The sequence below is a fragment of the Benincasa hispida genome, chromosome 4 (genome assembly GCF_027475165.1).
Source record: "Benincasa hispida cultivar pf3 chromosome 4, pf3_genome.v1.1, whole genome shotgun sequence".
NCBI classification, from domain to species: domain Eukaryota; kingdom Viridiplantae; phylum Streptophyta; class Magnoliopsida; order Cucurbitales; family Cucurbitaceae; genus Benincasa; species Benincasa hispida.
The window spans coordinates 15,799,756-15,818,449 of NC_143481.1; the positions used below are offsets into that span (position 1 = coordinate 15,799,756).

Sequence of the window (18,694 nt, forward strand, 5' to 3'; positions counted from 1 at the left end):
AAGAAAGCCTTTGAGGAGAAATAATACCCTAGTTCATTCAGGGAAGCTAAGAGAGATGAGTTCCTCAGGTTAGATTAGGGACTAATGACGGTCGTTGAATACAACAAAAAAAATTCATGAGTTATCTCAGTATGCCCTTTCGATCATTGCGGAAGAGAAAAATAGATGTAGAAGATTTGAGAATAGTTTGAGGAAAGAGATCCGTACACCAATCACCTCTATAGCTAATTGGACAGATTTTATTAGTTAGTTAAGGCAGCTATCAGAGTTAAGAGGAGTTTAATTGGTAAAGAACAAAGAAGAGTTCCAAAGAAATCGGGGGAGTAAGAGTTTTAAACCTCGTTCTTTTAGACAGTTAGCTATTAGAGATTAGGGGTTTGGAAGCCAGCAGAAACTGAGTAAGAAAATATCGAGACAGCCAGATGTTTTAGCTAGTAGATCCGGGATTGGGCATATGAGCGAGTCCATAGCTAGTACCGCTAGGAAACCTCCATGTGCAAAATGTGGTAAGGATCATCTAGGAACATGTTACAGTGGTAGAAATGTTTGTTATCGGTGTGGACAAACATGTCATTTTAAGAAGGAATTCCCTCAGCTAGCACAAGGGACTCAAGTAGAACAGAAAGTGGCTTCTCAAACTGTAGATCAGCCAAAAGCGACTGGAGCCAAAGGTGAGGGTTCCAGTGGAGTCAAGCAGAAAGGAATAACAAGACGACCTCAGCAGCAAGGTAGAGCATATGTAGTAACCCACTAGGAAGCCGATAAGTTGCCAGATTTTGTAACTGGTAAAGTAACTCTATGTAATCAGATTGCTTATGTATTATTAGATTTTGGTGCTACTCATTTATTCATTTCTAGCATGCTTGCATCGCATATAGATAGAATGCTGGAAAACATGCCTGATGAGTTGTTCATTTCTATGCCTATTGGGGACGTATTAGTAGCACGAGGGTATTATTGGAGCTATGAGGTATTGATTGAAAACCAAAGTTTATGGGTGGATCTGATTCCTCTAGAATTACTCGAGTTTTATGTTATTCTAGGCGTGGATTTTCTGAGTAAATATTATGCCACTGTTTATTGTTTCAAGAAAGAGATAGTGTTCAGAATGCCATGTAAAAAGGAGATAGTATTTGCTGGAAGTAAAAAAACTTCTCCTTAACAGTTTGATTTTAGCAGTTAAAGCTAGAAAACTGTTGAACAAGGGATATATAGCCTATCTGGCACATGTAATTATTTTGTAGGATAAGAAATTGGAACCAGAAGATGTACCAGTTGCTCAAGAATTTCTTGATGTATTTCCTGAGGAGTCGTCAGGCTTGCCATTTGACAAGGGGGGTAGAGTTCACTATTGATTTGATTCCAAGTACAACTCATATTTCTAAAGCCATATATATGATGGCAATAGTTGAGTTAAAGGAGCTTAAGGAACAGTTACAGAAGTTGGTGGACAAAAGGTATATTAGATCCAATGTGTCACCATAGGGAGCGTCAGTTCTGTTTGTGAAGAAGAAGGATGACACTCTCAGGTTATGTATTGGTTACAGACAGTTGAATAAGGTGACGATCAAGAACAAATATCCATGACCCCATATTGATGATCTCTTTGATCAGTTAAAGGGAGCCAAGGTGTTCTTCAAGATAGATCTGAGATCAGGATACCATCAGTTAAAGGTGAAAGAAGTAGATGTAATACCATTTGGATTGACAAATGCCCTGCAGAATTCATGGACCTTATAAATAGAATATTCCATCCCTATCTAGATCATTTTGTAATTGTTTTTATTGATGACATTTTAGTATATTCTGGTAACAGGGAAGACCACAGGGAACATCTAAGTACTGTGCCTCAGACATTGTGGGAAAAGAAGTTATAAGCCAAATTTAGTAGGTGTGATTTCTGGTTGAAACAAGTTCTGTTTTTAGGACATGATATCAGTAGCAGGAATTAATGTCGACCCCCAGAAGACAGAAGCCATAGTAAACTGGGAGCGACCTACTATAGTATCTGAGGTGTGTAGTTTTCTTGGACTAGCAGGTTATTATAGGAGATTTGTGGAAGGCTTTTCCAAGATAGCTCTTCCATAGAGTAGTCTAATGAGAAAAAAATGTGAAATTTGTATGGTCACATGAATGTGAACAAAGTTTCAAGGAGTTGAAATGAAGACTAATATCTGCACTGATACTTACACTTCCTGCTCTAAGTAAAGAATTTGAGATTTATTGTGATGCATCCAGATAAGGGCTAGGATGTGTTCTAATGTAGGAAGGAAGAGTAGTAGCCTATACTTCTAGACAGTTAAAGAAACATGAGTGTAATTATCCTACTCATGACCTCGAGTTGGCAGCTGTAGTATTAACTCTGAAGATTTGGAGGCATTACCTGTTTGGTGAGCGATGTCATATATTCACTAATCATAAGAGCTTAAAGTATATCTTTGATAAGAAGGAATTGAACTTGAGACAGAGAAGATGGTTAGAGCTGATCAAGGATTATGACTGTACTATTGAGTATCAACTAGGTAAAGCTAATGTAGTAGCTGATGCTTAAAGCAGGAAATCAGGACTAGTGAAAGCTACCTTTGCATTGTTCAAGGGATGTTATTGTAGGAGTTAAAAAGTGTTGATGTTGTTTTAGCAGTCAGCCAAGCAGGGAGTTTGGTAGCTTCATTTCAGGTATGACCCACTCTAGTTGATGATATTCCTCGTGGGCAATTAGGAGATTTTGAACTCTCAAGATAGCTGAAGAGGTAAGGAAGAACTAGAGGTCAGACTATGGACTAAGAAACAATGGAGTCTTACTTAAGGAAGGAAGGGTATGTGTACCTAGTATCCTAGCATTAAAATAGGCTATCTTAGAAGAAGCTCATAGTTCAGCTTATGTATGCGTTCGGGCAATACGAAGATGTATAGAACGTTAAAGAAGTCGTACTGGTAGTCTAGTAAGAAAAGAAAGATAGCAAAGTTTGTAGATAAATGTTTGGTTTGCCAACAGGTAAAGCCTGAATAACAGAGACCAGCAGAATTACTTAATCCACTCCCAGTGTCGAATGGAAGTGGGAGCATATCGTGATGTATTCCTTATTTGGCTTACCCAGAACATCCTCAGGTTATGATGGAATTTGGGTAATTGTTGATAGGTTGACGAAGACAGCTAGGCTTTTATCGGTAAAGGTCATTTTTAACGTAGACAGATTGGCCAACCTTTATGTTGACATGATAGTAAGTCAGTATGTAGCTCTGGTATCAATAGTTTCAGATCGAGACCCCAGGTTCACTTTAAAATTTTGGTCTAGTTTACAAAAAGTTCTAGGTACTAAGTTACATTTTAGTACGACGTTCCATCCACAGACAGATAGTTAGTCAGAGCGGATGATTCAGACATTAAGGGACATGCTGAGAGCATGTGTACTACAATTCAAAGGATGTTAGGATACACACTTATCGTTAATAGAGTTTGCATATAATAATAGCTATCTTTCCAACATCGGAATGGCTCCATATGAGGCTTTGTATGGTAGATTTTTTCGTACGCCAGTACGTTGGAATGAGGTTGGAGAAAGGAAGCTGATAGGGCCAAAACTGGTGCAACAAACTTCAGATAGTGTTAAATTGATCAAAGAAAGTTTAAAAACAACCCGAGATAGACAGAAGAGTTACACTGGTAAGCAAAGAAGAGAACTTAAATTTGAGATTAGTGATTAGATATTTCTTAGATTATCTCCATGGAAAGGAATACTTAGGTTTGACAGGAAAAGAAAGCTAAATCTAAGATATATAGGCCCATAAGAGATAATGGAGTGTATTGGCCTGATAGCATATAGGTTAGCTTTACCTATAGAATTGTCTTGGATTCACGATGTCTTCCATGTGTCTATGTTGAGGAAGTATGTACCAGATCCTGCTCATGTGCTACAAGATCAACCAATACATTGAAAATAAGATTTAACTTATGAAGAGGAGCCGATAGAAATACTTGACCGAAAGGAGCAGGTACTGAGAAACAAAACAATACCATTAGTAAAGGTATTGTGGAGGAACCACGAGATTAAAGAAGCGACTTGGGAGACTGAAGAACAAATGAGAAGCAGATACCGCATTTGTTTATCTAATGATTGAAAGCAAAATTTCGAGGACGAAATTTTATAAGGGTGAGGTAAATTTTAAACCCTGGGCCCTGTTTTCCCTATTCAAGTATATTTAATCAATTAATGTGTTAAGTATGTTTAACTTGTGTTAATATTAAAATTGTAGGGAAAAGGCTTAAGAGTGATAAAGGAAGAAGAAATTACGTTAAGTGTGGGGGCATAAGGCTCTTGGGGAAGAAGTTGAATGAGTGCCTAGTTAGGAAAAGGAATTTTGCCTAAGTGTGGAAGTTAAACCATGCGATGTAGCCTTGGTGCATTAAAGGACCGAGGCATGAGTGGTTCAACAGCCACATGCTGCATGAAGGCAAGGATAGGTGCAAAACATGCGTTAGCGGAAGGAAAGGGCGATGCGTGGACTGATAGGTGATGGCCGAGAGTGAAGCACAAGCGGCGACATTGACCTATACATTGGTTTGAGGAAATGCTGAGCTAGGCATTGAGGTTAGTAAGGTGTTGGTCGCGTGCAGCAATGGGTGATAATGCTTTAAGTACTAAAGAGGCTTGTACGTGCATTGGCCAAGCGTGGTGCATGAGTGCAAGGTAAAGCCATGTGATGGGTTAAATACCATGTGTTGGTGAAATGTTGAAGGTTGGCAGTAAGCACCGACTTTAGTGGGCCAGCTATCATGATCAGAAGTGTTAATACCACTTAGTGGGCTAGTTATCGCCCTAAGATGAGTGGGGAGGTATGCATCTCAAGTATAAAAAGGGAAAAAGTCTGGGTTTGCCCATCTCTTTCGTGCGAAGGGAGGAATATTTTAGCCAACTTGAAGACTAAAGATTGTAGATGATGACCTTGGGTTTCTGAAAGCAATCTTCCACGATATTACACTGAAATCTGAAGATTTTCCCAAGTGATTCAAGCTCTCGGGTGATCTTGAGCCAAGTGGGAAGATAGAAGGTTTTTGGGCTGATCAGAATAAATCTGAAGCTCAAATTTTAAGGTAAGAAAGAAAGACAATTATGAACAAGTTTGTACAAGGAAGTTTTCCAAATTAATGGCTGGAAAATGAGTTATTCGAGTTTAAAGTTGAATATGAAATTTTTGGCTTTAGACAAGCAGACAGTTGTGTCAGTTGAGCAAGCAAAAAACTTATTGGTCGGGCGAGGCGCTGGCGAGCGTGCGCATGAAGAAGAATTGAGCGCAAGGCGATGCACTGGGCTGCACGTGAAGGTTGAGCTATGAGGGCACGGGTATGCAGTGGTGTGTGAGGCAGTGAGCGCATAGTTGCACGGGACACAATAAGCATTGGCATTTAGGTGAGGCGTGTAGCGCATAGGTGTTGTAAAGGTGCCCGAGCACATGAGACAAGCGCTTGTGGCCGCATAGCCTAGCAACACAATCTAAGGTATTTTTACTAAGTGTTGAACGCATAAAAAAAGTTTATTGTTGAGATTGAAGTTGATGCTCCAAGCTAAATGTTAAGCTAGTTTAAGTGAGTTAGTCTCACAAGGGGACTAAAAGCATCGACCAGACATGTTTATCATTTCCATAAGGTTAATGCCAATAGGGAAGGCTGGTCAACCCTAAGAAGGACGCCCAAGACAGTGAGTAACAAAGATTAAGTATTTTACAAATGCTTTAATGGACACATGTTTTTAGTAAAAGCCATTGATACATGCTTTGAATGTTAGCATTGCAAAAGAGATTTCCATGCAAACTAGTTTTCTTTAACGCATGCTTAATTTAAAGAAGAGTTAATGAAAGCATGATTTAAATGTTCTCCATCAGTATGGATATGAAGCATGTGTTGATTGATGTCGTATATCTTATTGCATCTAAGTCTATGTTTCCAGTTTGTAATGTATGTTTTATTCTAAGGCATAAGTTTTATGATGCTATGAAAATGAACACGATACTGAAGAACTTTGAGAAGGTATCCGAGCCCCCTAGTATATAAGATATGACAATACTTAGATATTACCATGTACACATAGGTAGAGTTGACGTCGGTTGTGTTTAGATTACTCCGCATTAACTAAGGTTTGATGTTGAAGGATTGAGCAAAAGGGTTCTCTCTCAAATAAGGATTATGTTATTTAATATTTCCCAGCAGTTTCATGTTTAAAATTTTCAAGTATGAGCTTGCTCGGTAGTTTTCAGCACATATGTTTTAAATGGTCACTCACTGGGCTAGTAGCTCATTTTTTCAAATGTTTTTCTTTTTCTCAGATAGCGGTCAAATCCCCAGAAGATAACTGCGTTGTTGCTTTTCCACTCAAAGCACTAGTTAGAGATTAAAAGAAAACTAAGTGTATATCTTGGCTATGTCTGTAATGATATTATGTTCATGATTGGGGACTTGTAAGGAGTTTTTGGGACCCACTAGATTTTGGTATCTGTAATTATGTTATGTATGCAGTGTGTGCGGTTCAGGTTAGTATATTAAGCAATGTTAAGAGTTGTAGGGTTGTTTAAGCAAGTTAAGGAAGTCTAGATAGGTAGTAAGAGCCATAAAGGATTGCTAACTGCTGCCATCACATTCTTTCCTTGATTAAGAGAGTTTTGGGAGGGAATGTGGCATTATATCTGTTACACCTCATGAAAGTCATGGAGTAAACATATATAGTATGTACCAGCAGGCAATCCAACTATTCAAACTATTCCAACCAGTTAAAACTTTGGGTTTTGCAACCATTCCAACACATAATATTCTCACCATTTCTTCATTAGATGAGAATATTGAGCGATGTAACTTGGGAGATGACAGTAATGAAGATTGTATTGGTCACACCATCCATTTTAGATATATTCTACAATTTGATACTGACCATGTATACAGATAATCTTTTGGACCATAAATAATTCCAACATCTTCCATTCATGTTCCAACTCCACCGGCATCCATCCCACCAATGTCGATGCCTGTAGTTCAAAAGCATTCCACTATTCCAACCCAATAATTTTTAGATATACCCAGACCATTGGAGGGTCCTAAAGAAATCAAAATTCCCATAGCGGAAGCGTATGATCTCTTGTGTCAATGAGTGCAATTTTGGAATAACACAAAATATAGAGAAGAAACAGTGCAGAGCTTTCTTAATTCAGAGAGAGGAAAAGGAAAGAGATAAAGTTACCCTTGAAGAAACACAGTCTTCAGATATTCCTCTCCTTGAAGGTAACAAATTCTCCGCCGCTTCTCACGAGCATAGCAAGAACGAATACAGTAAATCCTCCAATATTGAACACAAACGAAAAACAAAATGGTAGGGGCCTAAACTATAGAGATTTGACCATCACACATCTTCAAACGTTTAATGTGATCAAATAGTGTGCTAAAAAAAGATATTGATGAACTACTACCTCCTTAATTAAACTTGTGAAATTTGACAATAAGCCCTTAAATATTGAAAAAGAAAAAGAAAAAAAGAAAAAAAAGCTAAAACATTGTTATTATAGTTGACACTCAAAATATAGACCTATTACAAATCAACTCAATTCCTTTAATTCCATACAATTTTAAATTAAAATATTGGGTCGATTTTGTCTTGATTTATTTGTTTTTAGAAAGATTTATAGAATTGACATACTTCACCAACAATATTTCACAAATATCCTAAACTTAAATTATATTTTATAACTAGATTTTTCATGAATTTTGGGCAATTTTAACCTTTTTGTACATTATCTCTCATATTTAATTTTAATATATAAGATAATTAAAATATTAAAAAAAATCCAACTGAATTTAACATTAATTATTTGGTAGATATTTTATCTTTTGAATTAGCATTAATTATACAAAATTTTGGTTTCAATTCTAATTTAATTCATATTCATTCTGATTTCAAAATAATGAAAAGAATTGAATAGTCACCAAAAGACTAGGAATTAGAAAATAACAATAAAAAAAAATGTTCCCTAAAGCCTTTAACATTGATCTTCATTTTAACCCTCAGCCGTCAGTTGCATTCCCACCCTTCGCCTTCAACCTTCATCTTCATCTTCAACCCTCAGCATGCACGCCGGCTCCACCTTTAATTCTCAGCACGCATGCCGACCAGCGGTCGCCTTTATTCCCGATCAATAATCTTCACGACTCCATTTTACCCTTCGAGTTCGACACCAGACCGTCACTGCCGGTTCACACTTTGACTTCACCTGCTCCAACTCCACTGCACCACACACCAGATCCGACCGAATATATATACAAATTTAGTTCTACATTTTGTTTATAAATAATGCGAGTATATATTTGTAAAATAACTAAATATATATGTGTATATATGATAAAGTATGTGAAATATATATCTTAATATGGTGTAGAATATTATGTAACTTACCTAAAATTTGCCATTGATCTAATTATATTTGACATATCGTATATGTTTGAAATAAGACTCGTATATATACATAAAAATGAAATACATCTAAACCACATTCATATGTTGCAATATATAATATATATATATATATTTTTAAAAAGTATACAATGGTATATTTCTTAAATGCACAAAATGAGAGTGCACTAGACCATCTTTTACAACCCTACATCTTATATACAAAATATTGTATTCGATATATATTTGTATTTTTGAGAAATAAGCTATAGTATATTTTTTAAGTGCATGAACATATGACGAAATAATATATATGATGTATATTTTCATTTTTTCAATATATTTATCAAAAAAAAAAAAACTTATAGAATAGAGGTAGAAAAAATTAAAAAAAAAAGAAAAAGGGGGGTAAAATGTTGATACAAATGTATAAGCCTCAAACAACATGATAAAAATGAGAAAAAGAATGGGAATGATAGAAATGAGGAAAAAAAAATATCATAAAAAAACCACCTAGACAATGACGCACAATCAAAGATGAAAATAAATGGAATTTAAAAATAAACCAAATCTACTACCATTAAAAAAATAAATATATATGTATTATCCAATATTAAATAAATATTGGATATGTAGCTCTTCAACTGACATATTTATACTATCAACCTCGTATCTGAGGTTCGATTCTTCAATCCCACTTTAATTATAACATCTTTACAAAAATAAATAAATAAATAAATAAACTTGCATCATCCGAAGTCAAATTCAAAATTAACTCGGAAATGTTTTTAAAATATTGTTTTCCATATTTGTGTCATTATGAATTCTCTATTTTCTAAAATAAAATGGCTATAAATTAATGGGTGTTATGGACTTTTGCACTCTTGTCTTTTTTTTCCTCATTAGGCTAGTGGATTTAAGACATCTTTTAATTTGACTCAGTACATTTGTTAATTTATTTATTTTTATTAAATACTTGAAAGATATTCCAACCTGTGGTTATCTAATTAGGCTATTAGTTAGAGAGATGTTTGTTTATGATTATGCGATTAGAGTGGGATTCAGTTCGCGATTGATTATGATTATGGCATAGGACTTGCAATCGGGGGTGGTTTTTGTAAATTTGCCTTTTATGTTATCCGATCACATGGATGGATATAAGGATAGTTTAGTAAAAAAGGAAAAGAAAAAGGTCGATAAGAAAAAAGGGGAAATAAACGGTAAAAAGAGAGAGAAACGTAATAAAGTAAGTTAAGCAGCGGTTGGGATAAGAATACATACGCAACGCATGGGATGCCCTCCAATTCCTACAATCAAGGGAACCACCATAACCAATTCTACACTTCCCTTCAATATATATAATAGTGTATATATATATATATATGTGAATAATACCATTCAAAATATTCAAATGTAAATAATTAATAAATTAAAGCTCCCATCTTCTTTTCATTTCAAGCAAAACCTCCCTGTGTCTATGAATCCAGGCGCAGAGAGAGAGGCCTCTGATCGCAGGGATTGAAATTGATTGCATGCTTTATTTCTCAAAATAATATAGGCTTCAACTCAACAAGCCAGTCCAGATTTCATTTTCTTTTTCCTTTTTATTTAACAAAGAAAAGAATGGCCGCTGCTTCGTCTAGAACTAATATTTGTTGTTTGTTGGTGGTGGCCATGATGGCGGTTACGTTGTGCAGCAAGGGGCAGGCAGCATTGATCAGTCTGAACCTTTCATTAGACCTCTGCCAGAGGGCAGACTTCCCAGCATTGTGTAGGTCGGTGGTGAAGGGCATCCACGACCCATCAGTCGCCATTGAATCCACTATTAAGCAATTGATGTTCCAGACGAAGCAGGCGATGAATGTGGCACGCCGCCGCAAGTCCTCCGCCATGGATGTCTGCATCGAGGTTTATGATGACGCATACAGCAACCTGGAGACTTGCCTTTCAAGCCTCCAATCCCACGATAAGGGAACTCTCAACATCAACCTCTCCGCGGCTTTGACCGATTACGTCACTTGCGACGATGCGGTGGCGGAGATAGGTCTTATTTCTCCGGTTACCCGAACCAACGACCTGATGCGCCGTATGGCCAGCAATTGCTTGTATTTGTCTAGTTTGATCCACCTTCGCTAAAATGAAAATGAAACCCCCCGCCCCCCACCGTGGCTCTTTTTTTTTTTTTTTTTTTTTTTAAATTATTTGAATTTCCTTTTTCGGTAATTTGGGTGTGTGTGACGTGGCCTTCTTGGGCCTTTGGGTTGACAGACTATTGTTTAATTTTTGTTTAAATGATTAAATAGGGAGAAGAGATGGGAAAAGAGCATACAGAAGTGGGGGTTAAATTTCCCTTCATCTGTCTTTTATATTGTTTCCTCTCTTTCTATCTTTATTTCTTATTTTGTTATTTTCACAACAACATCCATCTGTAATTTCAAGGTGTGTTTCTTTTTATTCAACATATATAGCACTAGAGAAGATGGGAAGAACATGCAGAAGTGGTTTTTCCCTTCTGCCTTTTTTATTCACTTTCTTTTGTTAATATCTTCCTTTATTTCTTCTATATCCATCCTTATTTTGCACCACCCTACAGGCCTAACCAACATTCCCTTGTAGCATGGCCTCCAATTGCACTAAAAAACATTCCATTCTTGCCCTCTCTTTAATTAATTACAAATCTACTTGTGCTAAGCATTCACATCACTTTTATCCATAGATTAACTTTGTTGTACTAAAAAAATAATTACAAATCTTACTCTCCTAAAAAAAACTACCAAATATAGTTCAAATTTTAAGTTACCAAATGATGCATTTTCCCTCTTTTACATCCTACAAATGACGCAAAATAGCTAACCAAACCAACCATCATCTCTTCTTCTTTTTTCTTCACAACCTCTCTCCAAATCATCTTTCTTCAACCTTAATATTTAAATAAATTAATTAATAAATAGCTATCACTCCCCTCTTCTTCTTCCACCAACTTTACCCCTCCCCAAGAAATGGACTATAATAGCTCACACCAATAAGACCATCGTCATTATACTTTAGTTTTTTTCATAGAATCTTTACTAATAGTTATCTATCTTTTATATTTACTTTCTTAAAAACTTGACTAATATTTATTAATCTCTTTGTACTTAGTAAGAACATTACAAGTTTATTATTAATGTATGAAATTAGTATTTTCTTTATGTTAAGTGTTTTAATTTTATGCCAAAATAAGATTATTTGATAATGGAAATAATTTGTATAGCGACAAGATTCAAATAATAACTTTTTATCGTTATAAGCATTTATTTGACAACAAACTATTACAAGATGTATAAATTGACAATGTAAGAAGTATCATAATATACATTTTTGAAATCTTAAATTAAATAGTTGCCAACATTTGTTGACTTAAAAACATCGTCAATTCTTGACCATAAAGCATCTGTATTAACAAATATATGTATACATTTGACAGTGACAATTTATGATGGTCAACAACGGTCTATTATTCACAATAAAATTGAATATTGTCTAAATATTGTTGTAGGCTTAATTGCTTTAAGAAACTAATAAAATAATTTTTGTAGGCTTAATTGTTTTAAGAAACTAATAAAATAATCTGATACAACAAAATTTAAGATTTTGTTCTGAAAAATAGCAAAATTACTAGGAATAAAATTTAGGACAACTATATGACATGCACATGACCACAAATCTCTAATTAATCTCACCAAATCTATATTGTAAATATCTATATATTATTAACTTTCATTTTATCCATATATTTTATTTAAATCTTTGAATAGTTTTTCGTTACTTTATTATTCCTATTCAATTTTATTCAAATATTTGAATCGTTTTCCATAAGATTTTACCTTCATTATTAATAAATTAGTTATATATAGTATTTTTGCTATTATTTTAACAATTTTGAAAAAAAAAATCACTTTGTAAAAAAATAGCCATCACTTTTATTACTCACACAAGTATTCATCGATTTAGGTTTTGTTGTGGTTTCCATAACGAACTAATATTTTTTTTCTATGTTTTACAATGGATTAGACATAGAGGGATGGGATGAGAATTCTCAATTTTTCCCTGAGTTAACTATATTTTTCTTGACAATGTATCGGATTGGTTCTGCCAATTCAAATCTTAAAAGATATTTTGTGGTTGATGTCAGTTTTATCAGAGTCCTTCTACAAATACAGATAATTGTAGAATAAAAAATAAGGTCGAGTTGTGTATACAGGGTAATTGCTTATATTTCTTAAGAACCATTGCCCATTTTGTTCGTGTAGTTAACATCATTTCCATATTTTATTATTATTTTAGATTCTGTTTATCCATTTTACAAATTAATCTCACCTTAATTAAATATTCTGATTTTCTACCAAATTTATATTATAAATATCCATATATTATTAACTTTTATTTTATCCATATATTTTATTCAAATCTTTAAATGATTTTTCACTACTTTTTATTCAAATATTTGAATTGTTTTTCATAATTTTATACATCAATTCTTAATAAATTAGATGTACATTCTCACATTCTTAATAAATTAGTTTTATATACTGTTTTTGCTATTATTTTAACGATTTGGAAAAAGAAATATCACTTCATAAAAAAGCAACTATGACTTTTGTTACTGTTCATCGATTTAGGTTCTGTTGTGGTTTCTTTAATAAGTTACTGTTTTTATTATGGCTTTACAACGGATTAGACTCTTCTTTGATGGTCAATGGGATGAAAATTCTCACTATCACGATATATTTTCGAAATTTTGAGGTGCATATTCCATCAAATTCATGGTTCCAATAATTTTTGGAATATATCCAAGGTAAACCTTTTCCCTCCTGTGAGTTAATTATATCTCGTTTGAAAATGTATCGGATTGGTTCTGCTAATTCGAATCTTATTAGGATGGTTGAAGATAAAAGATATTTTGTGGTTGATGTTAGTTTTATCTGAGTCCCCCAAAATTGATTTATGTATATTAGTTTACCATGTCTCATCTGTTGCCTCGAACACTAGAAATACACTATATTTGAATAATGAATTAGCAGACATTGATCATTCTTCCCAACCTCCTTAGAAAAACACTGAAATCGTTGATTTCCAAGATTTTGATTCCTTTCAATCTTGTATTCCCATTAGAGTAGGTTTACTTTTTAGGAGCAAGTCTGTATTGAAGAAAACAGTTTATTTTTTGTACACGTAGATTAGATGCTTTGTCAGAATCCATTGTTTAGTGTATGATAGTTGTCTAGATAGAGTGTATTTATTGTTTTGAAACTCGTACACCTTTAGAATTCCATGTGGGGTAGTTTTGACAATTGTTAATCATTATTTTCTAATTTTATAATCCGTCTTGCTATTTTTACAATTAAAAAAGTTTTTGCTATTTATCCAAATAAAAACTTAAATTTTGCTATTTGTCTAGTGAGTCCTTGTTTAGCAAAATTTGACAAAATCGGTTAGTGAAATTCCCAAAAAGCCCAGCCCACGCGCAGAAGTTGTGCCCGATTCGCCCATCCATGCGACCCATCCTAGTGTGACCCGCGATTAATCAGCGGTCCACGGCCCGGATTTCTTCCCTCTGCGTAGATTTCATCTTCTTCTTCATCAACAATCTATCGCTTTCTATCAGCTTCGTCGATTTAATCTTCTTCCATTGCTATTGATTTTCTTCTGCAATTAAGCAGGATTTTGCTTGATTTTTCCGATTTGTTGATAGTATTCAATTCACCGTCTTATGAGATACACTTGGACGTTTGTTTTTTGTTTGAACATACATCACTAAATTGATCTTGGTTTGTGCATGTCGAATTTATTAGCAGCCAAAAAAGGTTTATGCATACTAAAATTCTTCTAAATGAAGATTTTCTATTTTAAGAAACGAAAAATTGGATACACTTTGTTGGAATTGGGTAGAAGAGAACATATAGTATTTTATGAAAAGATGTTTCTCAAAGAAGTATTCCCTTTGCTGCAATCAATCTAATTCCGGAAACTTTACTTAATAAGCTCTCTAGCCCGGAGAGAATCATGTTGTTTTAGTCACTTTTATATAAATATTCGTGCATTTTAGAACATTATCGCTCTTCTTTATCAGATTACTTTGGTGGCTTCGTAAATGTGATCCACTCATTGAGACCTCAAATTGAGTCGACTTTTACTTCAATCATAACTCTATATAGCTTTTCACTCTTGAAAATTGAAGCTATTATTCTTGCAATGGTAACTTCTATGGTTTTTGCTTTCCTGTTTTCGTACTTTGATTTAAGCTATTACATGTCCATTGTCGGAGAAATTTGATGAAAGGTTGCTATTTTCAATTACTTGTCACTCACAACCACATCAAAGTTGAAAACTATTTGAAATACACAAATACATTTAGCTACAATCGAGCATACCTCCTATTTAGTACATCGTTTCCAGTCCACGCTATCAATTCGAATGCATATATGTCTCTTCGATACATCTACAAGAGTTTAATACAAAGCATATATCATATATTATTAGGGGATTAGAGAGATTAAAGCCCAAGAAATCACGATATCACGAAATATCCAAGTCATCGTCGGTGCCATTCGGATAAAGACACAACCACCCTAAGCACCAAAGAATAAGAATGAACCTTAACTAATAGATATAATCACATTAGCACGCATGAGTTTCTCTTACCATCCACTTCAGTTCTTAACTTAATACAAAATGAATCTGTTCTATTCTAAGCAAGAAGTGGCCAAAGAAAGATCAGATTAGAAATAAGAAGTCTTATGCCTCGAGAAGTTTACAATTTGGTTGTTCATAGATAAGTTTAGAATGACAATGATAGATACATATAATTATCTATCTGAATTTATCAATGATAAATAGTGATAGTAGTAGATTGATACAGATAGACATTTATTTGTGTCTATTATAGTGATAGAAGTTTATCCACCCTTTGCTTGTAGAAGTTCATCTACCCTTGCTTGTGATAGATATTGTTCACTTCATTCACCCTTTGTTTGTAAAAGTTCACCTACTTACTCATGATAGACACTGATAGTCAACTTTACTCACCATTTGTTTGTAGAAGTTCACCTACCCATTGCTTGTGATAGACATTGATAATTCACTTCAACCACCCCTTGCTTGGCACTATTACTATTTGTCAGTGATAGATAGTAATAAGCTAATATCATTGTCTATCACTAAAGAATAGATAATGATTTTGTTGATTGTTTTGTTCCTGTTGGTAGTTTTCTTGTTTTTTCCAATATGTTAATTAGAATCACAACAATAGACGACGGAAAGACAAGTGATAGACCAAGTGATAGAAAGTTATCACTGTCTATCGCAAATAGACAATGATAATAGACTATCATTGTCTATCGCTGATAAACAATGATAGTAACATTATCACCATCCATGATAGATAGTGATAAACTACCATTACTGTCTATCACGAATACTCAGTTATTGATATTGATAGTTATCTATATCTATCTACTAATAAATAATTATATATTACTATTAGTAGATAGACAAATAGACATATATCAGTGTTTATCACATAAATTATCGATAATAACAAGAAGAATGAGTATTAAAATATCATGTTATCCTATAAAACCAAGGTAACTGTAAAAGAAAGTCTCCCTCAATCCCATGTCGTATTACAAGGCATCCCATTTTTCAGCTAAATTACGAGGAGGCCTTTTAACAGGTGGAATGGGTTTCCCATTCAACACAAGTACTGACTGCCAAAACTCATGTTCACTCACTGCTGCATCTGTGGAAAGATAAATTACTAGCGCATTCGCTCTATAAACCATTCGAATTATACAGTCTGCTGCTTGAGGGATGGGTAGAAGCAACTTGGTTGCTTTGTATTATTGGAAGACAGAAAATTTCATTACCAACTTTGGTATGAAATTGCCCTATGGAAAAGATTAACTTGCAAAGTACTTCAAACAATAAGAAGCATTGATACAGTTTGTTAACATCTAGAGAAACACAGACTCGAACAATAAAATTTGTATAAACTTATTGATTTTAAATGTATTACCAAAAACTTTGGTATGAAATCGCCCTATGAAAAAGATTAACTTGCAAATTACTTCAAACAACAAGAAACATTGATACTGTTTGTTAACATCCAGAGAAACACGGACTCGAACAATAAAATTTGTATAAACTTATTGATTGTAAATGTATTACCAGAACTTCAAAAAACCGTGTCGCAAAAATGGAGTGCAACATAATTCTTTCCTAAGAACGTTTGAAAATGGAGTGCAATGGCCGTGTGTCATATGGAATGGATCTATGATAGACAGGGATAGTCGTCTATCATTGTCCATCACTAATAGAAAATAATAGACTACTAAATCAGTGTCTATCAGTAATAGACATGACAATGATAGTGTTCTATCTGCTAGTTTGTTGTGCTTCCTCCGGTCCCAATAAAAAATGATGTTACTATTGTTGGGTTTTATGTCCTAAAACTTATGGTTTGTAAATAATAAACTTATTCGGTTATCAATAAAGATGTTATTGAGATTTATTCAATAAAATTGTTATCGAATGTATGAATTGCTCATTTCGTTTTAGAAAGAACCTAGATCCAAAAAACTAAAGATCCATGGCTATTATATGAATACTTGAACTTTATGCAGGGATATAAGAGTGGATCAAGTTCAATAAATAGCCAAAACGGTCCATAGTATGCGAATAAGGTTGGGTACCTTATTCTGGTAATACTATCAGATATAGCCTACTCTGTATTTGTTACAATTTGTTGTAAATGCTACAAACGAATTGATCCTGATTCATGCATGTATTGACATGAGGAGCGAGGGCATCCTATACAATGAGTTTGCATATGTCACACCCCGTTCCAGATTTCTCTTCTAACCTAGAACGAAGCATGAAGACGTTAAACATCACTATGATTTATGAAATGTGATGGCATGGTCTATTTTACTTGTTTGATATTTTAAAAATGTTTAAATCATGATTTCTAAACTTGCGATGGTTTTATATGATCTTGATTTATCAAAATGTAGTTTGGAATCGGAGTTTACATTCTTGTGATTTGTATGGTTTTTATGAAAACCTCTTGGTGGTGGAATCAAGGTTGTTGAATGGTTTCAAACAACTTATTCTTGTACCCAAGAGATGGTTATTTTTTCGTGCTACTTGAATGTGTTTCAGTAGCACTGCTTAGGCGATTAAGGGACTACCGAGGTCAAATATGGCCAGAGTATACCGAGAAGTCTAGAGGAACATGCGCTTGTAGCGCCATCCAGGCTATCAGGGGGCTACCACCTGGGTCAAATGTGGTCTGTTGGATTTTATGTCCTAAAACTCATAGTTTGTAATATCATATTCTTGTTCAATAAAGCTATTATTGAAAATCTTTTGTAAATTTAAATTTTATATTCATGAATCCAATAAACTAAGGTTCCAAGGCTATTAAGTTTAAGTTTGAACTTAGTGACATAAATGTAGATCAAGTTCGCCAAAATGGTCTATAATATATGAATAAGGTTGGGTGCCTTATTCTGAGGACACTATGGATGCGGCCCATTTTGTAGTTAGTACAAAAAATGTGATCCTAAACCGTTTATGTGGAGACATGAAAATAGGGGCATCCTAAGTAAAGAGTTTACATAAGACTGAATCATGAAATAGTCACTTTTACGTTCTAAATGTCGTTTAATGTATAAAACTGACTATTTCGTTAATTGATGACCTAGGTAACTTAATCTTAATCCTGAGCTAACTATGAACTCCTGTTCACTCGGAATTATCTTTAGATCTGCATAGGTGAGGGCAGCTCATTATCGCTGGTCCAATAAGCCTCCCATTTCAAATGTAAGATCAGGTGGATAGTTAGGAACATAGGCACAAGACGGAATTCACTCCTACCCGTTATAGAGATAGTAGATAGGTTGTTCCCTTTAGTACTGAATCTAGGTCTTGAACAAGGGGCCCCACTCTCTCATTGGCCCGAGAGGGGTTCGGTTTATAGGTTGGACCTTAAACCAATTGTTCATTAGAGGATCAGTGGAACTTAAGGAATAAGATGTAGTCTCGGGAGTAAAATGGTTTTTATGACCCAGCCGAGATTACGGACAACTTGTGAAGGATTAACTTACTAATCATGATTATATCAAATGGACATAAATATATCTATAGTGAGGGGAAGTGCAACTACGGGACTACAGTGGAATGACCCGTTAGTTAACGAATATTGATTAGCTCCGTCTAAAGAG

At 34.4% G+C, this 18,694-nt stretch overlaps 1 protein-coding gene across 1 annotated transcript; it reads left to right on the forward strand.

The window, feature by feature from the left end:
• Window positions 1-9,854: 9,854 nt before the first annotated feature.
• LOC120076712 (putative invertase inhibitor) lies at window positions 9,855-10,593 on the forward strand. The gene has a single exon (XM_039030609.2). It carries the CDS (start codon window positions 10,053-10,055, stop codon window positions 10,563-10,565), a length of 513 nt encoding a protein of 170 aa, XP_038886537.1. The 5' UTR covers window positions 9,855-10,052; the 3' UTR covers window positions 10,566-10,593.
• Window positions 10,594-18,694: the final 8,101 nt, after the last annotated feature.

Excerpts from the sequence above, each read along its gene's own strand:
- LOC120076712 (XM_039030609.2), top strand. The coding sequence starts at position 10,053 with ATGGCCGCTGCTTCGTCTAGAACTAATATTTGTTGTTTGTTGGTGGTG.